Genomic DNA, 25594 nt, shown 5'->3' with positions numbered 1-25594 from the left:
ATCCTGAACAGGGCAGGTCAGCAGCTTAAAACACTAAAGGTTTTATCATCCTTTTTTTATACAACAACAACATATTCTGCTGGGTTTAAAGGGGTAGTTCACCTTTAACGAAAAACTATACCCCCAAACAATGCAGGTCTCTATAAAAATATATTGCATAAACAAGCTCATATGTCAAACCCTGCTTCATCTAAATCAGTGATCCCCAACCAGTGGCTCAGGGGCAACATGTTGCTCCCCAACCCCTTGGATGTTGCTCTCAGTGCCCCCAAACCAGGGAGTTATATTTGAATTCCTGACTTGGGGCAAGTTTTAGTTGAATAAATCAAGATTTACTACCAAATAAAGCCCCCTATAAGCGGATAGTGTAGATAGAGGCCCTTAATAGCCAATCTTAGCCCTTATTTGGCACCTCCATTAACTTTTATGGTGCTTTTGTTGCTGTCCAAGTCTTTTATATTGGACTGTGGCTCACGAGTAAGACAGGTTGGGGACCCCTGATCTAAATAAACCATTTTCATAGAAATATACCTTTTTAGTAGTATGTGCTATTGGGAAATCCTAAATAGAAAATTGCCATTATAAGAATTAAGGCTCCACCCCCCCGGGACCATAGAATTCACAGTGCACTCAAACAAGCCAAGGGCACACATACATGCTAGGACCCATCAGCCAATTAATGGACAGAGTTCTGTCTTTTGCTTCGACACTACTTCCTGTTACAGTTCGAGCTGCATTATTTCTGGTCATGTGATCTCTGAGGGATCAAGGGAAAGGATGTTAAAGGGCAATATTTACTGATATATATATTTCAGTTTGAAGCGATTCTTTAATAGGTCACTTATAATATAAACTATCTGTTGGTTAACTAATCATTCTGGAGGTATAGTTTCCCTTTAAATTACATTTTAGTATGACATAGACATTGGTGTTGTGAGACCATGCAGTTGGTTTTTATTTCATATTTTTTCTGTTTTTTTTGTAGTTATTTCACTCTTAATCAGCAGTTTTCCAGTTTGGAATTTCAGCAGCTATTTGATTGCTAGGGTCTTGTTTACCTTAGCAACCAGAAAGTGGGATAAATGAGAGAATTGAATATTAATAGTAGGGGGAGATAGAGAGGTAACAATAACAATAAAATTGTAAGCTCACAGAGCAATTGTTTTTTGGCTGCCATGGTCAGTGACCCCCATTTGAAAGCTGGAAAGATGCAGTAGGGGAAAGCAAATAAAAACAAAATAAACAATGAAGACTAATTGCAAAGTTGCTAGGAATAGGACATTCTACAACATACTAAAAGAGTTACAAAGAGAGTCACATACACACAAACTGCCCAGAGAACCATGGGGCAGGGGTAATGTGAGAAATTGTGGGAGTTCAGTCCTTGAAGAGGCTTGCTGAAACAAGGCATGCACTAAGCTTGGTATAGGGTGTAGCAAATGTTTGTATGTAACCTGTAGTCACAGCCAACTTTAATATTGCCAATAAGATATTATGCTTGTGTGTCTTTTTTGCTTTTTGGTAACTGCAAACTCTCTGAAAGATGAATTCTCTCTGGGGACTTCTTGTTAAGGGTGAAATTGTCATGACGTTCTGCCATACTCAAGCAGGATGCTCATTTGAGATGAAGGTGAACCCCAACCAAGTAAAGTGTGAGCACAGTGAGGAAAAGGGGTCCAAACATATCCAGTCACTTATCAAATCATGTGTCACTTTCACCTAAGAAATATTTCTAAAATACGACCATTAATCCCCCATGAAGCTGCCAAAATTCATATTCACTCTTTTATTATAGCTCGCCTGGACAACTGTAACTCTCTGCTAATTGGCCTTCCCTTTCAGAGACTGTAATTATGATACTAATAATAACAGGTTAAACTCCCATGTAGTGGTGGTCTGCCCTGGCTCACTTCAGCATTGCGAGCCAAAAGGTATTGAGGGGGCTACCTTTCAGGTGAGTGGCAAATTCTTTACAGGGTAGAGAGAGAAAAAGAGGGATCCTGTTCCTTGTTGAAAGCAAAGCAAAACAGTAACGATTGCAAAATAAAAGCAAATTTAGTGTGTCCACAATCAAAGAATCACTGCATCACTTTAGAGCACATAGAAAAATCTGTGCATAGACTTTGTGTTGTTCTGGACACACATTAAGATGAGCAAATAAAGAATTCTTTTTATTGGAAGATTGGCTGCTGTCCTGTACAATTTTTCTGGGCATGCACTAATTGTGTTGCAACATACCAGTTCCAACTGTCAGACATTCACCTGTCATATGGATACTGCACATATGGATATGAGTCTGAAACCAACTGCATGTCAGTACAGACGGGTGTTGTGGCATTGGGGGGCATAAACATGTCTACCTTAAAAATGCACAATGAGGTTTATGGAGTAAAACGTATGTAAAATATGAATGTAGCTTACTTGCCACAGAACTTTACTTTTCTGCCTAATTTTGCATGTAAATATGCCTTACTGCCTGCTTAGCCAGCCAAACAACAGGCCCATACTGCTTAGAAATTGGATTTTTAAATGAATTTGCACACAAAATTTTGTTAAAGCGATACTGTAATGAGAAACATTGTTGCCAAGCACATTAGTTATTAAGCACCATCTTGTGCTGAGATTCATCCAAGTGCAAAAAGATTTTTTCCTTAAATTTTATTTTGAGGCAAGCCATTTTCTTACTTTCAAACTTGAGTCTTGAGTTCTGATGAGCTTCATTCACTCTTTACTGCTTTGAGCGTTGCCACTGACCCACCCCCCGTGTACAAAGACCTGGTGTAAACCAGCCATAATGTAAACTGCCTAACACTGCTAGAACAGGTGATTATTATATGGTTTCAGTTTATATGAATAGGAGATTGAACGGATGGTCTCAGGCTTTTCGCTGCCAGCTAAAATGCATGGTTATAAAACTGCCCCATATGCCATTAACTTCAGACTTTCTAAATTAGCTTGTAAATAATGGTACAGTGACACTTTGCAGAGGATACGGACTTCCCAAATACAGTAAAAGGTAATGATTCCAGACACCCCATAACCCTTCCTAAGAGCAGGTTACCTGCCCCTAAATACCATCTAGTGTTAGGTATAAATAGGGAGAATCCACAGGTTGGCAGTCCAGGCCTGGTCATATAGGACCTGAAGATAACAATTAATAGCACCTGAAAGCACTTGCCTGGTGCTGAGCTGGCTGTTTGTGCAAACATGGGATTATGCATAATGAACTACAATGGCTGCCCACACACACACCATTATTAAAACTTGAAAACATTTATTAGTTTAAATGGTAGCATGTTTTTTTTTTTTAGATGCACATAATGTAATATATAAAAAGAAACTACACCATAAGAATCATGACAGTATTCTTTCAAATACATATATGAAAGTTTTCATTCATCCATGCCATGATATACAGTATCTAATAGTGACAGTTCTAAAGTCACTAGACTAGCTGACTTGTATGAGTGGTTTGTTAATCAGCATAATACAATTGTGTTATTTACACATTTTAGCTTGATCGCTAGGTTGTTAAATCACAAGCAATTACACTTTCATTTCTGTTTTATTGAGTTTTGCAAATACACTTCTGATAATTACCGCTATTGTAACTAAATGTGCCACCACAGAGCCAGATAACTTTTGGTGGCATATATATGGCATTTTGGGACTGGCTAATTGCATAGCCTGATGTCAAAGAAAGAATGAAGAATATATAACTGGTATTTGTTTACTTATAAATATTTGTGCACAGCATAGAACTGAAAGTATTATATACAAAAGCATAAGACTTCATTACAAGATTCAGTCACATCCCAAAGACAACGCCCTTGAACCAGTGCTCTCAAGATTCTCCTTGAAGAATAAATGTTCATTGAAAGTCATTAAACTAAGGCCAGAAATACTTTGTGATGACCTACTGGTTTGTTATTTAAATCTTTCACTGCATCTACAGCTTCCTTGTGAGTTTGGAACCGAACTCTGGCAACGCCATTTCCGATTTGTGCTAGATTCACTGAGCTCACTTTGTATCCATGGAAAAAGTCTAGAGCCTCGCTAACTGTAAATGTACGTGGCAAGTGCTTGACCAAAACGACTCCTACTCCATTCTGGTTTCCATTGTTATTAGGAATAACATCTTTAACCGGACTATCAGGAACACTTCCACTGTTAACTTGTATTTGAATGAAAGGGACATCCTTAGCAATAGAAGGTGTGTCCACTGCTCTGTGGAGTGCATTTTCAGCAAAATCCTCATTCTTGGGAAAGTCTGTGGAACCTAAAGTAAATGGTAAGTCTAGTGACTGAAGAGTTTCATAAGCAACAGGTAACTTAGAGGATTGTAATTTAACTGGTAAGTCTAAATGTTCGCACTTCATATTGACTGAAGCCCCTACTTCTGTGACTGGTAGATGTGTTTCTCTTGCTGGAGCTCTTGCTTTATATTCTGGTGCCTGCTCTTGAATTTTGGCTTCAGATTGCCTTGCACTTGTATTCACGCCAAATGCTTTCATCTGTTGCTCATTAATACAACTTAGCAGGATTTCTGTTCCCTGAAACTTCTTGCAGTGAAGTTTTTTAGTACTCTCAGCTTCTTTTTCAGTTGAGAATACCACCAATGCTTCCCCAAGGCCAATCCCATTATTATCATACAACAAAAATATATCCTCTTCTTTTAAAGAGAACCCAGAGAAAAAATTCTGAATGTCAGGTTTAGTAACATTTGAGGCAAAATTTCTTAAATATATACATTTCCCTTTGCCCAAATTTGACTCTTGTGAACACTTTTTGGGTGAATCTTTTCGCAAAGAGCGCTCCCTTGGTTTTTTTCCTGTACGTGCAATTAAATCCATCATGTCCCTTTCAGAAATAGGTAACACATCCACTAATCGACTGCAAAACTCTTTTCTGTGCTGTGCACAAGCATCGCGATACTGATTTATACTTGTAAACTTCACAAACCCTTCCCTTGTTCTTTTACCAGACCAGTCACACAGGAAAGTAATCTGTGAATCTTTCATGGCAAGATTGCCAAAATGAACCTTGATATCTCTTTTGCTTACATCATACGGCAGGTTTATAAGATGAACGAAACGCTCCTCATAAGGCGATCGAGCTCTGGTCTTTATAAGTTCATGTCTGGAGTGGGGAACACTTTTCTTTCGATCATCAAAAGAAACTTCTGGAGAGAGCTCCCTTTTACGTGCACGAACACCTCCAACTTTAATCCACTCTGCTTCATCTGAGAGCATGAGTGATACAGGGGTGGAACCCATTTGCTGTCCGCTGCGCTTTACTGCTTCATGAGCATCTCCGCTTGTGGTAAATTTAACAATCGCGTTGCCGTTCCTAAGACCCGAAGGATATTTTAGGAAAATGGCATCCTCCACTGTCAGTCCGACAAAAAATGATTTTATTTCAACCTTTGTGGTGTTCAAGGGCATTCCATGTACATAAACATATAAAGTGTCTGGCTTTCTGAAATAACTTGTTTCCTTATATGACGGTGTTCCATTGCCAGAAGCAGAATTTACAGAACTAAACCTACTATTTATTTCTTCAAGAGCACGCTGCATTTCAGCTTGACTACTGATCGAAAGATGAACGGAGGAGTTTTTTAAAGGTCGGCCTGAATAACTAATGGCACGCCTGGCGTCTTCATAGGATGAAAATATAATAAAAGCTTCACCATATTTTCCTCCAGTGATATAAATATACCCCTTAGGAATATCCAGATTACTAAAAAATTGCCGAATATCAATAGAGTTTGCTTCTATGGAGAGTCCCTGTAATTTTATGACAACCGACATTTTGGGACCAGAAAAGAACTTTCCACCTGCAGGGGAGAAAAAAAAAATTCAGAATTAGTTCCATTTACGGTTATCTCTTATGAGCAGAAGCATCTCTGTATTTTGTTTGCTGCTCATGGTGTTACCTTCTACAGCAGGGATCCCCAACCTTTTATACCCGTGAGCCACATTTAAATGGAAAAAGCGTTTGGGAGCAACACAAGCATGAAAAGGGTCCCCAGATGTGCCAATAAGAGCTATAATTGGCTACCTAATAGCCCCTATGTGGACTGGCAGCCTACAGAAGGCTCTTTTTGGCATTATACTTGGTTTTTACGCAACCAAAACTTGCAACTGCTTTGAGGCCACTGGGAACAACAGCCAAGGGGTTGGTGAGCAACATGTTGCTTTCAAGCCACTGGTTGGGGAACACTATCCTACAATATATTTTTCATTGTGCATTTTATTGTTTGGAAGAATAACTATGATGCATGTTAGGATGCGACTGATTTTGATTTTAGACATGCTTTTAAGTTTACAAAAGATGTGAAATGTATAGTGCAAACACGGTATCACCTGGAAACCTGATAACTGGGAATGCCATTCCCCACAGTTTCTCCAGGCCAAACCGATGGACACTGTACAAGGGTCTAGAAACATATATTGCCACTTTTGCATTGTTGTATTTATTCAGGCCAAGCGCCCCTTCCCAACTGTTCCACCAGACTCTTGCAACTCCCTTCCTCTGAGTTGACAGCTCTGAGGGTCATCTTTGCACACTGCTGTGATTGCCCCCAGGCATATGCACACTGAAATACCTTGCAGTGCCCAGCTGGTTGAGATACAAAGATGCTGGCACAACAAGGCAATTTGTCTGATGAAGGGGTTTACCCCGAAACGTTACTGTGTTGCACTAAATAAACGTGCAGGGTTCTCCCTGCTTGTAATTGCCTTGTTGTGCCAGCATCTTTGTATCTAAACATGGACTGGAGGGTGCCGATCCTTCGTGATACTGTGCACCAGGCGAACCGTATTTTGGAGGAGCCAGGGAGTGCTGGTGAGTTTTCCTTTATCCAAAGTACCCTGGTTGGCAAGTGCAGGTGCCTTCTTTTTAAAAGGGGCATTACTTTTCCTTTAAACGGTCGAATAAATATGAGCATTGCATTACAAAAGATAAATTGCCTATACGATTCTGTATGAAACAATGAAGACTACTGTAGGGGCCCATTACCTGACATCAGGCCACATGTTTTGTGTAGGATGAGTTCCATTTTTTATTTATGGCAAATATAAACTGTTGTCCTATTGCTTCTGTGTCTTCCTTATAAATAACACTGGAATACAAAATCTAGAGTGGAAATTATATATATATATATATATATATAAACATCCAAGTAAATGCCGGCACTCACATATAGATAAGTTGCTGTTACCTAGGTGCAGGTCCAAATAATGTTGAAGGTGCTTGAGAGAGGGTCAGCACTCACAGGACTTATACAAACAAATTATTTTATTAAAGAGGAGACAGTCTCCTCTTTAATAAAATAATTTGTTTGTATAAGTCCTGTGAGTGCTGACCCTCTCTCAAGCACTATATATATATATATATACACACACACACACGTGCTGCTAGAAACTCAGACATCATGCACTGCTTCAGGCACTCTGATAATAGCTTGGTGCAACCTTTGGCAAGTGTGACACGGCTTCATAAAACCTTTATTCCCAGCCATAGAGGAAGGTGCTGCTAAGAAGGTGTGAGGGTCCCAGCTGGCTGCTGTAGGTTGTGCAGATAGCCAGGGTGCAGGGTGCAGAAGGCCAGGGTGCAGAAGGCCAGGGTGCAGAAGGCCAGGGTGCAGAAGGCCAGGGTGCAGAAGGCCAGGGTGCAGCACATACATGGGGAACCTACAGCTGCCAGACACTTGGTCTCCTTGCACTTTAACCAGCCTGGGCTAGTGTTAGGGATCAAATGTCCCTGGGAATTGCAGGAAGTCGTCAGAAAGCTGACTTTGCGTGTAAGAACAAAAAGTAATTAATACAGCCCCATGCACAGGCTCATGCCTATTCTTTCCCACTTAAACCCCCAGTACGCCGGCCACCAACTGAGCTTGTAACATTTCCAAGAAATATACTTGCCAATTAGCGCTTCCAGGCCCGGTATTAGCCACCCAAACTGCGGATAAAGGGCGCTCAGCCCACCAACGTCCGCTCGCTTCCTCCCTGCCCGTAATGGCGGCGACACCAGCTTCAACCGGGCTAAAGAAGAGCGCATGCGCAGACTCGCCTGTCCCTGGCGCTGCGAGGCCTGCGTAATCACCGCACTCCCCCTATATGCTCTGCGCAGCTGGGATCGTAGTCGTGGTCAGTGGGAATGGCTAATGCTGCTGAGCTGCCTGTGTTACTAGGCGACCACAACACAATTACACGTTCGTGCTGTTATGTTTTTTACTAGCATTCTTCGCTATATTTAAATACTACCTATTTTTAATTGAGTGCTTGTTTGCTTTTGCGTGAAGCTGTAATTTAGAGTGTACATGATGTATTTATTAACATTGGGCGCAAACAAACACTAGTGATGTTGCCCACAGCAGCCAGTCATCTGTTTGCTTTTTTGTTTTCTAAATTTTGATTGGTTGCTATAGGCAAAATCACCGGTGATGTTTGTCTCGAATGTTAATAAATATACCCCAGAGTAAGTATAAAGAAAAGTGTAATAAAAAGGGCAATAAAACTGGGCGATTGCAAAGCTGCATGAGTTCAACCTCCATGACTCCTTCGTATACAGAAAGAAGGCTGCTCCTTCCTTTGCCTTATGGCTGTAGTTCAATTGACAGGAAGCCAAGTTTTAGCAGGTATTTTCTGTTAAAGCATTTAAAATACTAAGTGGTTTGCAGGATAGGGCAGTTATTGGTGCAGGGTAGAATAGCTTTTTTTACTTAAAAAAATTTAGTGTTACTTTTCCTTTAAACTGCACACACTTCAAACCACACCCATGTTATCACAAGAGCTTTTAAGACCATACCCACATTAATGGTGGTAGCGCAACAAAACCCCAAATGGTTGGTGCTCTCTGTAGGTATATCACCCTTCATTCATATGTGAAAAAATGATATAATGTCTTATTAAGACATACCCATAAATCCATATACCTCCTCCTCCTCCCTTGTGGATAGCACAGCAACCCCCAGCATATAATTACACACCTTAGGGACCATATAATGGCTATTTCCAAATGCTAACAAACTCCTAGAACAAACACCTGCCAGGTTCACCTCTCACAGGCAGCATAGGGTAGGCAGTACAAACAGTGACACAATGCTGGCACTGCTCCTACAGTCTGAAGTGTGAACAGATGAACAATATTACAGTCTTAGGTGTGAACAATGCAGGGACTAAAAGGTGTGAACAGTACAAGAGATTACATGATTAAACAATACAGGGGTTTACAGCCTGAATCTGAGGTGTGAACAATGCAGGGGCCAGTTAATCTCAGTACTGATACCATTTAAATCTTACACAAAGGTAAGTTGTCACAGCAGCCAGACAGGTGGGGGGCCACACAAAGGGGGGCTGCGGGCCACCAGTTGGACAGCACTGCACTATTTAATGACTGGCAGGTTACAGGAGCCCCTCTGGCATTTGACAGAATCCACAGATTGCCAATCCAGGCATGATTGAGATATACTTGGGCATTTTAGTGGTTTTAAATGGAGAGGGTTAATATGGTCACTGTCAGACTGGGGCACCTGGAACCGGGGTTAACATTCCCTCCAAGTTCTTATTGGCTGTGTGTGCAAAAAATCTCTTTTGTGATCACCTTTTAAAACCATGTGCACACTTTAAAAAAACTAAAAACTAGTGTGTACAGTACAGAATTATGTGTTTTTTCACAAAATTTGTATGCACAAGTTTATTGTGCGCTGGTCTCAAAATAGGTGTGCACGCGCACATGCACACTGCTTAGAGGGAACAGTGCTCCATAGGGCAGGGCTGAAGCCCAAACTCTCTGCCCACTAGCAGAAGGACTTGGTGTCCTGCACATTTGATGATAGAGGTTCAGGTACCCCCAGACAGGAAGTATCCAGCAAGCATGGGCCCTTGAGTGTCTGTATGGTAAATATGGCGCAGCATGTAGCCCACCATAGAACCTGACATGGGCTTCTCTGACAAGTCACGAAACCCCATGTGGCATAGGGAATAAAGGTGCAGCAGTCCATTAGATCATTTTTGGTCTAGTGTGTTTGCTCATGGATTGCTTCACCCTACCAGGTGGAAACAGGTTAATGGCTATTACACCTAGAACAGTCAGTAATTAAGTCCAGTGATATTTTTCCATTCTACTTGACACAATTAGGCCTGTAATACTGTGTGGTGGGCTATATGCCTTTTACCCGTAGCAGCAAACAATACTATTAATAATGAATGAACTATTACCCCAGAGATCGCCACTTAAAGGAGAAAGAAAAGTAAAAATCATAGGGGGGGGCCAAATGTTAGGCACCCCCCCAGTGACTTTAATCATTTTTACCCCCGGCTGGTGCTCCTGTTAGGAGAAAACTGCACCAGCCTCGGGTAGCTGCAGCAAATGTTTCCTCTTCCTTCTTTCTTCTGAATCCTGGGGCCGATGCATACACAGTAGAGTGAAAAAGCTGACTTTTTTGTTAAAGTTCAGATTTTCACTCTACTGTGCATGTGCAAGCGCGCGAAGACAGAAAAATGAAGAGGAGACACTGGCTCGCAGCAACCCCAGGCTGGTGCGGTTTTACTTACAGGAGCACCAGCCTGGAGTTTCAAGTAAGGTGTTGTTTATACAGAGAGCAATAATCATACCTCCCAACTGTCCTGATTTTCGCGGGGAAAGTCCCTCTTTTGACAGCTCAACCCACAGTCCCAGATTCTTACTGAAAAGTCCCTCATTTCCCTTTAATCTCCTGCACTGAAGCTAAAAAAGATACAAATTTAATTAAATGTAGCTTTTGGCAGAGAGCCCAGAAATCTTAACAAGCATCACCTGCACTTAAGGTCCCCATACACGGGCAGACCTACGGGTGGGCGATATCGGGAGAATCCAGGATAATTTGATTGTTTGGCCCTGGGGCCAAACGATTGAATTGGTATAGGAAAAGTCGGTCCGATCTGAATAGATTTTCTAACCTGCCCGATCGAGATCTGGACGATTTCAGGCCAGATATCGGTGGGGCAGGCCCATCCAGGCCCGGATTTGTGGTGAGGCCACAAAGGCCCGGGCCTAGGGCGGCACAAATTTAGGGGCGGCATGCCACCCCGCCGCACCACAATCATAAGCTTTTTCATCCATATGGAGCAGTGGGGACCTCTCCCCCACTGCTCCATATGCGAATGTTTACACCCCGCATGCACTTTGGGGAGGGGGCGGTGCCGATCGCACGTTCGCGCATGCGCATGGTGCTACTCGCACGTTCGCGCATGCGCATGGGGGGTGTGCCGACCGTGCGCATGCTCGGAGGGCGACGGACGGGGGCGGCAGGATTACAAATCCGGCCCTGGGCCCATCTGTAGTACCCATACACAGGCTGATTAGCTGCTAAATCGGTCTATCGGCAGCTAGAATTGGCCCATGTGTGGGGACCTTTAGATACATTGTTTCTCGTTTTCAAGTAGCTTTTGACAGAGAGCCCAGAAAGGTAAAAAGCCCCCCCTGCACTGAGATACAATTGTAACTAATAAGCTAAACAGGAAACTGAGACTCACAGCTTTATGGGCAATTTCACCTTTTTCAGCAAAACTGTAATAACACATAAAACAGGACCCCAAAACCCCCAGAAATGTGTTCAAAAGTTAAATAACCTGGCAAATTTAGTCAAATGGGAGTGGTATTTAGGGGTGTAGTTGCAAAAATGGGCGGGGAATTTATTTTTGTCCCTCTTTCTGTTTTCTTAATGTTGGGAGGTATGCAATATCTCTGGCTGACTTACTGCGGCTAATTATTGTGAAAACAGTTCATGTGAAATTCATACAATACTGCTTATAAAAATAAGATAAATTAAAAGAACTGACAGTATTTTCAGAAAACGTTCATTTCGCTGGGGTAAGAAAGCTGAACATAGGGCCTACTGCCCCCTTAATACAGGATTTGGCGCCACTGTTCAGTAACCTACGCGCAATGCGCACGCATCTTGCGCCTGCGCACTATTCCCTCCCAACTGGAAGGAGCGGCGCCATTAGGCACGGAGTGTTCCCGGGGGTCGCAGCGCTCACCTACAGCGGGAAACGCGGAATTGTTCTCTCTTGGTAATGATATCATAGTGCTTTCTACGCGTGTGGGGCAGGGGGGCTCCTGGAATACAGTTCGGGAGACCCCAGTGTCCTTCTGTGCAGTGAGGGATTGCTGGGCATTGTGGGTGGGGGGATGTGACGCTGTTATGGGTGCAGTGTGTGGGACGCAGCTGGTTAAGAGCAATGTGCTGTGGGGCTTTACTTGGGTTTAATGGAGCAGCCAGTGGGGAAATGGTGTGGGAGGCGGGTTGTGTGGTTTCCTTATTCAGCCCTGGCGGTACCGTGTGTCCGGGGAGGGGGGCAGGGAAGCCATCAATAAACTCAATCTGAACTGCACATTGCATTGGAATTACAGTCCGACTATTACACACACACACACACACACCTATTGCACAGTATGCTATTTATTATTTCTTGCTTTGTTTTATGCACAAAGTGTCCCACTAGTGTCAGGCACTTATTCAAAAACCTGTTTTACTGCATTGAGTTATGCATTTTATGCACAGTCTTTAGCTTTAGCCTATGCCTGCCAGGTGCTGGAAACAGGCAAACTATGCTGCATACATTTCCACAATAACATCATAATGTCTTCTACATTAACCTCTCCTTGGGTTTCTGCCAGGGTCCTAACTGTTCAGTTTTGTAGTAATCTGCTCTGGTAACACTAGTGTGTGTGTTCAGAAACCCTACTATAGTTTATATAAATACCCCGCTGTGTAGCCCCGGGGGCAGCCATTCCTGCACTGGTACAGCTGGGGTGTTTGCTACAGAAACCCTACTATAGTTTATATAAATACCCTGCTGTGTAGCCCCGGGGGCAGCCATTCCTGCACTGGTACAGCTGGGGTGTTTGCTACAGAAACCCTACTATAGTTTATATAAATACCCCGCTGTGTAGCCCCGGGGGCAGCCATTCCTGCACTGGTACAGCTGGGGTGTTTGCTACAGAAACCCTACTATAGTTTATATAAATACCCCGCTGTGTAGCCCCGGGGGCAGCCATTCCTGCACTGGTACAGCTGGGGTGTTTGCTACAGAAACCCTACTATAGTTTATAGAAATACCCTGCTGTGTAGCCCCGGGGGCAGCCATTCCTGCACTGGTACAGCTGGGGTGTTTGCTACAGAAACCCTACTATAGTTTATAGAAATACCCTGCTGTGTAGCCCCGGGGGCAGCCATTCCTGCACTGGTACAGCTGGGGTGTTTGCTACAGAAACCCTACTATAGTTTATATAAATACCCCGCTGTGTAGCCCTGGGGGCAGCCATTCCTGCACTGGTACAGCTGGGGTGTTTGCTACAGAAACCCTACTATAGTTTATATAAATACCCCGCTGTGTAGCCCTGGGGGCAGCCATTCCTGCACTGGTACAGCTGGGGTGTTTGCTACAGAAACCCTACTATAGTTTATATAAATACCCCGCTGTGTAGCCCTGGGGGCAGCCATTCCTGCACTGGTACAGCTGGGGTGTTTGCTACAGAAACCCTACTATAGTTTATATAAATACCCCGCTGTGTAGCCCTGGGGGCAGCCATTCCTGCACTGGTACAGCTGGGGTGTTTGCTACAGAAACCCTACTATAGTTTATATAAATACCCCGCTGTGTAGCCCCGGGGGCAGCCATTCCTGCACTAGTACAGCTGGGGTGTTTGCTACAGAAACCCTACTATAGTTTATATATATATATATATATATATATATATATATATATATATATATATACCCTGCTGTGTAGCCCCGGGGGCAGCCATTCCTGCACTGGTACAGCTGGGGTGTTTGCTACAGAAACCCTACTATAGTTTATATAAATACCCCGCTGTGTAGCCCTGGGGGCAGCCATTCCTGCACTGGTACAGCTGGGGTGTTTGCTACAGAAACCCTACTATAGTTTATATAAATACCCCGCTGTGTAGCCCCGGGGGCAGCCATTCCTGCACTAGTACAGCTGGGGTGTTTGCTACAGAAACCCTACTATAGTTTATATATATATATATATATATATATATATATATATATATACCCTGCTGTGTAGCCCCGGGGGCAGCCATTCCTGCACTAGTACAGCTGGGGTGTTTGCTACAGAAACCCTACTATAGTTTATATATATATATATATATATATATATATATATATATATATATATACCCTGCTGTGTAGCCCCGGGGGCAGCCATTCCTGCACTGGTACAGCTGGGGTGTTTGCTACAGAAACCCTACTATAGTTTGTATAAATACCCCTCTGTGTAGCCATAGGGGCAGCCATTCAAGCTGGATTTTTTTGGTATGGTATTTATGCACAGTAATGCACATTGGCTTTGGAGTATTGATTACAGTTTCAGCAAAGTACTTGTTAATAAAGCAAAAAGAGAATTGTAAAACTGCTAGAAATGAAAATGGGAAATGCTGGTTTGTTAGACAGCAGAGACTAGAAAAAGTTGGTCTGATTCTTTGGCACATTAATTATCTTTGCTCTGTAGATGCACATGTTTTTGCACTTTTTAGTATGTATGTGGAATGTTATATGTTTCTTGGGTGGGCCTTTAATGTGCAATTTCATCCCATGTGTATTTTTTTGTGCAGATGTGATGACCATAAAACTTTATTTGAAAATTGGAGAAAAGGCACAGGTTACATAGCAGATAGCAGATAACAGATAAGCTCTGTAGACTACAATGGTGTTTTATCTATGTAACCTGTGCCTTTACTCCTTTTTTCCAGCTTGAATGGCTGCCCAATGGCCAGGGCCGCCATCAGGGGGGCACAGGGGGTACAGTCGTCCCGGGCCCGGACGTTTCTAACTTTAAAGGGGGCCCGGCCGTGCTAGAGTTTTCCTAGCTCGGGCCCCCTTTAGTCAATTCTGGGCCCTATCTCTGCCGGCGTTCTCCGTTATGGCCTGGTTCTCCCCGCTACATCAGCGCTTATATAAGGTTGCGCCCCGTGCGTAGTGACGTCACACATACGGGGCGCAACCTTATATAAGCGCAGATGAAGCGGGGAGCAGGAGAGAGGAACTGCCGGCGCAGGGGAGAGGAAGTGGACGAAGCTTGGGGGGAGCTGAAGGGGCCCCTTCAGGGGCCCTGGAGGATGCTTGGGGGCCCTAGAGGATGCTGGGGGGAGCTGGAGGAACATAGTGACTGGGCCAGGCTTCTATAATCCAGTGGTACTGGGGCAGTAGTGGGTGCTGGGGCAGTACCAGGGGACAGTACTTTATAGCGGGGCAGTACCAGGGGGCAGTACTTTATATTGGGGCAGTACCAGGGGACAGTACTTTATATTGGGGCAGTACCAGGGGCAGTACTTTATAGTGGGACAGTACCAGGGGACAGTACTTTATAGTGGGGCAGTACCAGGGGACAGTACTTTATAGTGGGACAGTACCAGGGGACAGTACTTTATAGAGGGGCAGTACCAGGGGACAGTACCAGGGGACAGTACTTTATAGTGGGGCCCTAGAGGATGCTGGGGGGAGCTGAAGGATGGATGGGGGGGAGCTGGAGGATGCTTTGGGGGGGGCCCAGGAGAAAGCAGCAGTATGCTGGGGGGAGATGGAGGATGCTTGGGGGGCCCTGGAGGAAGCAGGAGGATACTGGCAGGGGAGCTAAAGGATGCGGGGGGAGCAGGAGGAAGCAGCGGTAGCGGGCCATAGTATTTGGGGGAGGACCACCAATGTTTTAAGGGGCACCTACTCTGGCACCAATGCAAAATATAACCCCTGGCCACAAATGTTTTAGGGGGGCCCTGGCTACCAATGTCTGTGTGTTGTTTGTATTGATGGGAGGGGTCACTGGGGGAGGGGCCATTGGGGGAGTGGGGGGGCCCAGAAAATTTTGTTGTGAGGGGCCCCGTGATTTCTGATGGCGGCCCTGCCAATGGCTACACTCTAGTGTTTTTCTTAGGGTAAGAACCCACAAAGTGAGTTACTGCTCCGAAAAGGCTTTCCACCAGCAACAGCAGAAGTCGTCATTAGCAAGACCTTCGCATTGCTTCGTTTTCCGAAGTCTCCTGCAGGAGGAAACTTCACGCGACTTCGTATTACCGAAGTGATGCGAAGGGCTTTCCACCGGCGTCTTCTATTGTTGCAGATGGAAGGCCTTTTTGGAGCGGTTATTCGTCCACATAGCAGCAATCTATTGCGGGTGATAACTCTCTCCGTGGGTTCTTACCCTTAAACTATAATAGTTTCTAAAGTAAACCCATAACTTTTACCACCCCAGGGCAACAGTATATTATACTTTAACTACTTTGATACATTTCATGTTTTGGTATTACTGTTCTTTTAAAAGAATATCCCCCCTCCTCCTTTGACATGAGCGTATTCAGATGGGCTTATGTAAGAAAGTTTTAAGCTTCCACTGAGAAAATGCATCAGAATGGACTTGACTTCCCATTGCTTTCCTGATAATTGATAGTTCATTTTTTAAAAAAAGAAAGAATAAGGTAGCACCTTCCACAGGAATGTCCCATGTAATAGATAAATTTGTTGCTAAAGAATAAGGATACGTTCGTAACATTTACTCTTTATATTCAGGTTAAGCTCGTGTCTCTTTACTGCAGTGTATTGAACTCTGAACAAACGCTTATCATATCTCCGTGAATACTCCTCATTATCCCCTAAAGCTATGAGCTGCATATTTCACCCTACGTGTTTAACCTTTTTGATCTCAAAAGAGTGGTCAATGGAATTTTAATCAATCCACAAATAAAAGTTACATATTATTGTTTCCTGGGCGCAAATTTACCTTTCAGATGGGGGAGGGAATGGTGCACTCATTAGGAGTCTGTTAGGTTCACCTGTATGGTGTTCCTTTCTATAGTGTTTATTTTTTGCCTGTTAAGTAGTTGATTGCAGTTGTGTTGGTTTGTGACATGGCAAATGTTTGTTTTTTTTTTTGTGTATAATTGCAAAATTAAAAAAAAAATTCCTTTTGCTGCCTTTGTGTGGTCAGGCAGCTTGTTACCTTTGTCTGTCCTCCAGTATATGCTTTGCCAGTCCTTTTTTTGGTCATCACTTTGGCCTTTTAAGGCAGCCATACACTTTAAGAACTGCTCGTTTGGTGAGGTTGCCAAGCGAGCAGATCTTCTTCCGATATGCCCACCTATAGGTGGGCAATATCAGCTAATTTGTTTGGCTCTACGGCCAAACAGTTGAGTTAAAATGGTAGGCCTAGGTGCCGTTGGCTCAGGGACTGCATGAACAAGGCAATGCAGCCTCCGATCTGACAGAAAAATCACACCTGCGCACTTGAGATTTGGCCAATTTCAGGCTAGATCTCGGTTGCGGAGGCCTGTCGTTCTTGCCTATAGACTGGCAGATAGGCGGCTGAATCGGCAGCTGAAATCAGCCCGTGTATGGCCACCTTTACTGTTTTGCAACACATCTTCACAAATCCTCTAAATGCAATTGGGTACTTTAATTTACAGGGCCTTTTAGTTTTCTTAACTAAATATACTGATATGAGTAAAGTCTGTCTCCAAAACGGATTTATATTATCATCTGTGGAAACCATGCTCTAAGGATAAAAGATGTATTGTGAGAATTGCAGATTGCTTGCATGACTTTGTTGACATGCCTCGTACTTTGGGAGGACAATTGTATTTCTCTATTTAAAGCTATTTTGGGAAAATGCTCGGTGTGGGTGGCCAAATCAGGCAGAGAATGACGTGTGGTGAGGTCACCAAACAAGTGCATCTTGCCTTGTATGGGCAGCTAAACTGAGCAAGGGCAATGGTAAACAGCCTTTCTTGTTTTCAGAAGCCATAACTAATCAACATAATATTTTATTTTATGAAAAATCAAGAAACCTTTCCTTCATAAAAAGAAAAAACATTTCTGCCTGCTCTGCTAAAGTCTTGTCACTTTATTTTTGCAGTTCAGAACATTGTACATTTTCTATTTCTTATTCTTATTTAGATTTTATTGTATTAGAACACGGCAGCCAATACATCCATCATGGTCCACCAGTCGATCCCCCGTGGATTTCTGGTGGACCGCGATCAAGCCGGGGATGCAGAAGTGCTGTGTGAATGCGTACGTACACTGCATCGCATACGTACGCATTCACGCCGCACTTCCGCATTCTTCCGGTCGATCGTGACCGCAAAAAGTCTGCCCACCCCTGTATTAGAACATACCTGATGCCAAATAAACTACTGCACTCAGTTTGTCCATACTTCACCTAGTCTCTCTTCCCTATATAGAGTATTGTAAAAATCTGACAGTGACGAAAGTTAACTGTCAAGTAAAATCTGATGGCACTTCAACTGCAGCAAATGTGACGCCTCGCTTTGCTGGTGTTTGGGCAATGCTAAAAAAACGTTTTTTTTTTTTTTTCAGAGGCTGAGATTGAAACCACTCAGTTTCCTTGGCTGTTAAAGGAACAGTAACATAAAAAAAGAAAGTGTTTTAAAGTAATTAAAATATAACGTGCTGTTGCTCTGCAAAAAACTGGTGTTTTTGCTATAGAAAAGCTACTATATAAATAAGCTGCTGTGTAACCATGGGGGCAGCCATTCAAGCTGGAAAAAAGGAGAAAAGGCACAGGTTACATAGCAGATAAGTAGTAGATAAGCCCCATATAATGGGTGTTTATCTGTTATCTGCTGAGTAACCTGTGCCTTTTCTCCTTTGAATGGCTGCCCCCATGGCTACACAGCAGCTTACTTATATAAACTATAGTAGTCTTTCTGAGGCAAACACACCAGTTGTACCAGTGCAGGGCAACAGTACATTATATTGTAATTACTTTTATACACTTTCATTTTTTGGTGTTACTGTTCCTTTAAGTAGAAGCTCATATCCTTGGGCTTGCTTACTACACGGCAAGCATGATTCTGGGACTGCGCCATTGGCTGCTTAATGTTTGATGTCAGTCTTAAATGAAATATAATTAACCAGAAAAGTATTTTAATTGGGTGATATTCTGAAGTAGGCACTTCTCTTACAGTTGGTCTGTCTTGGAACAAAGAAAATGAAAAGTTGTTTGAACATTTTGCTACTGCTTACTGTAATGTTTGTTGTGGTCTTTCCAACATGTATGGATGCCTATACATTTTATTAAGAACTTGAGGTTGGAGACATCCTGGGACTGCATATCAAGTGGCCTATTTTATTTGAGCTCCCTAGCTTACATCGCCGCATGTTGGGTTTGTATTTTTAATATGAAACGCCAATGCTTAAACTACCAGCTGCCACTCATAACCAAAGGAGGAGGAACTTAAATGTGGACTAGGTTGTTTTCAAATTTGTAATGTAATCTGAAAAGTCTTTGGTTTTCCAGGTGCTGAGATCTCAGAATTGAATTAACTCTAAAGCGGGCAGGTTTGGATTTGACTAAGGGAGCTCATTTACAATTTGGAACAAATTAAAAGATGCTGTTGGTTTATTGGCAAATATGATGAAGAGCCTCAGACTATATTTGCCTGCTGGTCAAGATATACAGATGGTTTCTTCCATAGGGTGCACTAGCTTTGGGGCCCTTGACTTGTATCTAAGAAGTCTGAATTTACTTAGCAATATGTATAAGATTTTCCATATTCAATATTACAGTACCTGCAGTACCACCAACTCATCATTAAAAACGCACTGTCTTATTAACTCGGTTTGCTTGACAACATGCTCAGCAGAGCAATGGCTACACGGACTGGCAAAATAGTAAAATGTAAGCACTTTTCATTCTACGGTATTTGTTGGCCGCTGTTCTCTGCTTTAGGGCAGCAGTGGATGAAAGGTCCTATGTGCCATAGGCATTATGTGTCTGTTGCCATGGGGCTATTAGCCAGGCTTTTTTTACATCATTTTAAATGTCTCTGGGGTATGTTAAAAAGTTGGATTATGTTAGACATTTATAAAATGAATCTTTATGATCAGCTCATATTATAAAATGCCAGCATATTCTGTAGAATTTTCAGGAGAATTGTTGCAGCCGGTAGTGCAGATTTACAGCAGGTGACAAATCTTGTCACCTGCCAGCACCCTTATATAGGTTTATAACTGCGGCCCCCTATTTGTTCTCTCAGCTAAGCTTTTCTTATATTTTCAGTTGTTAAATCAACCATAGTTTGTAAATGTTAACAAGTACAATGTTAACTATGTAGTACCAGGTGCATTTCTCTGTTTGCCATGTGTGAGTGACTTTCACAAAATGTGTGAGACATGGGTCAATGAGACTGCAGAATCCAACCCATGTGCCATACATCGCCCATGAAGGGTAATTGTGCTTGTTTGGACAGTGGCTCTGAAAACACCCCTGCCATAACGTGAGATTGGACTTCTGTTTGCTATAAAAATGCTTGCATGGAGGAATTCATTTGAAACGTATGTGTCTAAGTTTTATTTTCCAGTACTGTACTTCAGAATATTACACACTGAGGCAAAAGTAGACACTTATTAAGCTGACAGTCCTTGTAAAATTTGGAAACATTGGAGGCTTAAGGTGGCCATACACGTAGCAATTACAATCTTTAGTGCGACCATTGGTCGTACAACAGATCGTTCTCATCCTCCACAGACGTTCATAGCTGAACAGTCAAATATGAAAGTAGAAACAATAGAAATAAACATAGAAATTCTACCTCCACCTGGTGATTCAGCCCTGAACGTAGATTTTTCTTGGACGCCTTCAATGGCGGCGGATCAACGAGTTGACCAATATCCGCAGCCTTCGCAATGTCTCCGCCTCTTCGAGCCGCAATACACACACCGAATATTGTGCGAAACGAGGTTTCGCACAATAATATCGGTGCATGTATGGCTGACTTTAATGTGCTGAAAACTTGTCTTTGTCTTGTTCTGCCTGTCATTACAGAGTACATGGATAGCACCATACTGTCTCACTTGACACCCATTGTACACTTGTACATGGGAAAAATCTTTGTCTTCCTTTTATTTTAAGTGGTGTGAACAATTTGTTGATGGTGTGGCTCTTTAAAGAGGCATTTGCAATGCAGTCCCATGAAGTGCTCAGATTGAATGGAAATAAAGCACCGGATAACTTTCTAATCCTGTTTTTAGAATTTATTCTTAACAAGAACAAATGTTGCAGGTTCCTTTGATTGTCCCTATTACCAGTTTAATTTGCTTGCCTTATTTTTTGGCTTTCTGATTTTTCTTGGGGGAAATTGATTTCACCCTGATTTCAGACCTACTTGTGTACAGCAAATTATAATTTTTGGTTATTTTCATACATGTCCATTAATACTTTGCAGTTAATGCAATATATAGAGGTAAGCTGCCAAATGAAATCTCAGGTTAAATGTTTTTTCATTGTGTTCTTTCCTAGGTTGTGGTAGATTACATATGCATGGTGTCTAGTGGGGTCTAGTTTTTAAAGATTTTCTATGGTAAATGCGCTACTTCATTAAAGCAAGTATTTAGATCATAGGTGTATTTAAGTAAATTTTAGCAGTTTGCTCAATTATTATATGGTTTTTAATAAGATTTTGGCTTCATTATTTTGAATAGCACAATGTTTATCCTTGAACATTTAAAGAAATAGTTCTAAATGATTAGCTATGTTAAGGTATTATAATCAAAAATTCCTGTTGTGTACTTTTATTTGCAGGTGACAAATCCTGCCACATCCTAAGAATGGCAGTAGTCATCCGCTTACAGGGGCTTCCTGTTGTTGCTGGCTCAACTGATATCCGTCATTTCTTTTCTGGATTGCATATTCCTGATGGAGGAGTTCATATTACTGGTGGAAAGATTGGGGAGGCCTTTATTATATTTGCTACAGATGAAGATGCTCGACGGGCTATGAGTCGCTCAGGAGGCTTCATAAAGAAATCACGAATTGAGCTTTTTCTCAGTAGTAAGGCAGAAATGCAACATACCCTTGAGATGAATAGGAAAGGAAACAAAGACTTGGGGCCAACACCTGATATTTCAAAACTGCTAAATGTCATGAAGAAAGGTATATATCAGAAGAACATGGCCAATAAAAGTAATGTAGAAGCTGGTTTTGATAGCAGTGGTGCAAAGTACACAGAAGAAAACATGCCAAGGCCAAAATATCAAGGGAAGAAAGACATATGGCCATTAAAAGATAATGGTTATGGATATGTATTTTTATATGGGCTTCCATACACAGCGAGTGAACTTGATGTTAAAGAATTTTTTCATGGTTTCAATGTGGTAGATTTGCACTTTTCTGTTCGTCAAAATGGAGTTAGAGATGGAAATGCCTATGTTAAATTTGGCAGTGTTCAGGATGCACAGGCAGCTCTTTCACGTGATAATGAATATATTGGTCATAGATACATTTGTGTAAAGTTGTGCAATGAACAAAAGTGGATTGAAGCTGGTGGCCCAACTGATGAAAGAAATGAGTCTGTTCGTAAAAATAGACAGTGGTCACCCAGATTTCCTTCAAAAAATCATTCAAGGTCCAGATCTCCAAAGATACACAGAACAAGGTCACGCTCGCCCCATAATCAGCAGTTCTACTTACACCTCTTAAACATGTCATATTCTGTGCAGAAGACAGATATTAAATTGTTTTTTGGTGATCCAGATATTCCAGATACACAGATCAAACTCTTATTAGACAGAAATGGTGTCCAGACAAGAGAAGGATTTGTTCTGATCAAAAATGAAAAGTTTTATCAGAAATGTCTTGGCTTACACAAAGGCCTTTTAAATGGCCGTGAAGTTTGGGTATACCCCATTGCCAGAAAGGATATGTTGGAGTTAATTGAATCCTCGGAGAGACAACAACTAGAAAGGAACACCTCAGAAGACCCTTCTCCAAAAAAGAAATTCAGAGACCGTTCAAACCTCAAAAGATATATGTATTTGAGAAACTTTCCTTTTAATGTTAGTAAAAGTGAGGTTCAAAAATTCTTTGCTGGGTTTCCAGTGGATGAACAAGATATTTTTTTGCTGTATGATAGTAGAGGCGTTGGTCTTGGTGAAGCACTAGTTACTTTTCCGTCGGAGCACCAGGCTATCCTTGCTGAGGGCTTGAATCAGCAGAAGTTCTTGGGAACAGAAGTGTTACTAAGACGCATCTCAGAAGAACAAATGAAAGAACTTGGAGCCTTCCCTGAGGATCACAATGAGAGAGAACCTAAACGATCAACTAGTTATAGAGATGAATATCTAGAACCTGCTGAACAAGGATTTGAGGTATCTGATTATGGACACCGTTCATATGACCAACCCCGACCTTATAGGGACGATGACTTTGGACATGGTTCTGGAAGCATAAGGCGCTCTCCGGAAAGGTTGAGAAGCCCATATGACATGAATCAAGATGAACCTTATGGGAGGTTTCATATGGGAAACCAGAACGTTGAAGACTATAAATCTGGGCCAATAAATCGACCAAGGTCAGGTGGAGCGTCGATACGCTTGAAAAATGTTCCATATACTGCTACTATTGAAGAAATTTTAGATTTCTTTTATGGCTATAATGTGGTTCCTGATTCTGTAGAAATGGATTACAACTGCAAAGGAACAGCTATAGTGCATATGGAAAACTATGATGAAGCCGCAGCTGCTGTTAATGAACTAAATGAAAGGCCTATAGGACCACGTAAAGTTCATATGAGCATTATAAGGAGCTAATGCAAACCTGCAATGGGACATTTATGAAGAAACTGTAAAATTTAACCATTATATGGCTGTCCCAATTAGTGATAGGGTCTGCATTTTTTTGTATTGTGTTTATAGCTTACAGTCTAGTTTTGTTCTTTCTTGCATGAAGGCACAAGGTCCATTAAGCAATTTTTATGTTTAATTCCTTAGTTTGTCTCCATTACGTTTAGTGGCAACAGTTCAGATTTATTTTGTCACCGTTTCCAAAAATTGGAAATTGTTACAATATTTGGATTAATGACTTCCGAGTCATTATGTTTCTTGACATCTTATTGTGCACTGATAAAAGTTGGGGATTAAAACATTTGATTTACACAACCAGCGTTGTAGAAATTATATGGATATGAAATCCTCAGTGGAATATTTTCCTGCTCACTATTAAGTTAACAATTTTAAGGCAAGTATATTTTTTCTTCTCAGTTTTTTTATTTCAGCGGTAAGCAAGAAGATAGCGGGTCAGCATTTATGGTGCAAACGCTGACAAACTGTCACCCTGGAATGCTTAGAGAATCCTGTACAGTATTCCTATTTGACCTTGTGTGAGAAGCAAGCCGGTCCTTCCCAGCCAAAGGCGTTTGTTTAGTGTCTGGAGGGGGCTTATTTGTTTTGAAGGCTGTATCGTATGGCGAACATCCCCATTGTGAGAGGCAGAGAGAAGAAAAGGGGTAAATTTAGAAGAAAAGCCTGCAGCAACAAGTCACAGTACAGCAACTCTAGAAGTGGAATATATTTTTGGAGGTTTTAACTGGATGTTAATTATCCTGGAATTTCATTTGAGTTGACAATTTTTATTTAGAAGTCTAGTTTCTTACTATTAGCTAATAAGAAAAGCAGGTTGTTCTCAGAGTTTGCGTGGTATCCTTGATGATTCCAGGTGTTATGTTAGTTTACTTCACCTCAGAGTTGATAAGATTTGCTTCTGAAATTTTAGCCCTTACAGGATTTTGATCAAATTTGAATTCAACTCAGAACTACCATTGAATAGTAGATTTGTATGGTACAATTTATAAGTATTCTCAGCCTAAAACTACATTTTTGAATATTTGTCACTGCTACAAAAGCTTTATTTTTTGTATGAGACTACTTATACAGTGTAAAAGAAAAAAAAATATATATATTTTTCAATTGGCCTAATTGGATACATGTTGCCCTTTGAGCCTATTTTTTTAGGGAGAGTTAGTCCGGAGTTGCTCTCCCTGTGAAAACTCTATTACTCTTCAGATTACCTCTTTCCTTGGCGTTTGATTACCATATGTGTAATCAAACACCAAATTTGTTGTTGAAAACATAAAATATAGACATTTCTGATCATCTGTCGCTGACAACTTCTGTGGTGCTACCTAGATTAACTTTCCTGTTTCAAGAATCCAGAGTATGCATTGCAGCAGCATTTAAAAAGAAAAAAAATTTTTTTAAATTGCTTACAAATCTCCAGTTCTGTGACAAGGGGTGTGATGATTTTGGTCTGTCCGGGATTTCAACATAATTCTTATGAATGAAGAGGCAAAGTGTGCAGTTGCTCTCTTTCCCAGAGAACATATGGCATTTTAACTAGGTACGCTTAAATTCTGCTCCAGAATGACCACAGATAATTGAAGACCCTGGAAAAAAAGTTATCTGTCCGATGGATTCTGACAGTTGCTGGTATGTTTCAAAATGTTATTTTTATTGGGCTTGTACCTGAACTTTGGAGCTACTTCTACAGTTGGAGGATAGGAGATGGCGCTGACCTCTGGAAACTCTTAATTCCCCAGCAGGAGCATTTTTACCTTTGGGCTGGGACTTAAAAATGGCAGCCTACATTACGCATAATAGAATAATGATCACAGCTTCTACATTTTCTTGGGTTGCTAAGCTGATTTTGAGACTCGACCTGTTAAACAGATTTGAATTCCTAGTGTATGTCAGTGAATAGGTATTGCTGTGGCATCCATGAAACAGTGACAATCTGTT

At 41.8% G+C, this 25594-nt stretch overlaps 2 protein-coding genes across 3 annotated transcripts; one reads left to right on the top strand and one right to left on the bottom strand.

Annotated features, from left to right (window-relative positions):
- Positions 1-3254: 3254 nt before the first annotated feature.
- On the bottom strand, positions 3255-8110 carry rbm12b.2 (RNA binding motif protein 12B gene 2). Of its 2 annotated transcripts, none has more exons than XM_012964844.3 (2): positions 7926-8110; positions 3255-5836 (listed from the first exon to the last, which is right to left on the bottom strand). In XM_012964844.3, the coding sequence occupies exons 1-2, from the start codon at positions 8059-8061 to the stop codon at positions 3885-3887; spliced, it is 2088 nt and encodes a 695-aa protein (XP_012820298.2). In that variant the 5' UTR covers positions 8062-8110; the 3' UTR covers positions 3255-3884.
- Positions 8111-11927: 3817 nt separating this feature from the next.
- Positions 11928-23959, top strand: rbm12b.3 (RNA binding motif protein 12B gene 3). The gene is made up of 2 exons (XM_002934414.5): positions 11928-12059; positions 21606-23959. The coding sequence occupies exon 2, from the start codon at positions 21632-21634 to the stop codon at positions 23609-23611; it is 1980 nt and encodes a 659-aa protein (XP_002934460.2). The 5' UTR covers positions 11928-12059; positions 21606-21631; the 3' UTR covers positions 23612-23959.
- Positions 23960-25594: the final 1635 nt, after the last annotated feature.

This window comes from Xenopus tropicalis, chromosome 6, assembly GCF_000004195.4.
Source record: "Xenopus tropicalis strain Nigerian chromosome 6, UCB_Xtro_10.0, whole genome shotgun sequence".
NCBI lineage: Eukaryota > Metazoa > Chordata > Amphibia > Anura > Pipidae > Xenopus > Xenopus tropicalis.
This window is presented reverse-complemented; position numbering and strand designations above follow the sequence as displayed.

What these genes read in the sequence shown, in the direction of transcription:
- rbm12b.2 (XM_012964844.3), bottom strand. Translation starts at nt 8,061, where the DNA reads ATGCGCTCTTCTTTAGCCCGGTTGAAGCTGGTGTCGCCGCCATTACGG. An exon ending in GGGCCTGGAAGCGCTAATTG is followed by an intron (nt 5,837 to 7,925) that starts GCAAGTATATTT and finishes TCTCCCCTGCAG; the next exon opens with GTGGAAAGTTCTTTTCTGGT.
- rbm12b.3 (XM_002934414.5), top strand. Translation starts at nt 21,632, where the DNA reads ATGGCAGTAGTCATCCGCTTACAGGGGCTTCCTGTTGTTGCTGGCTCA.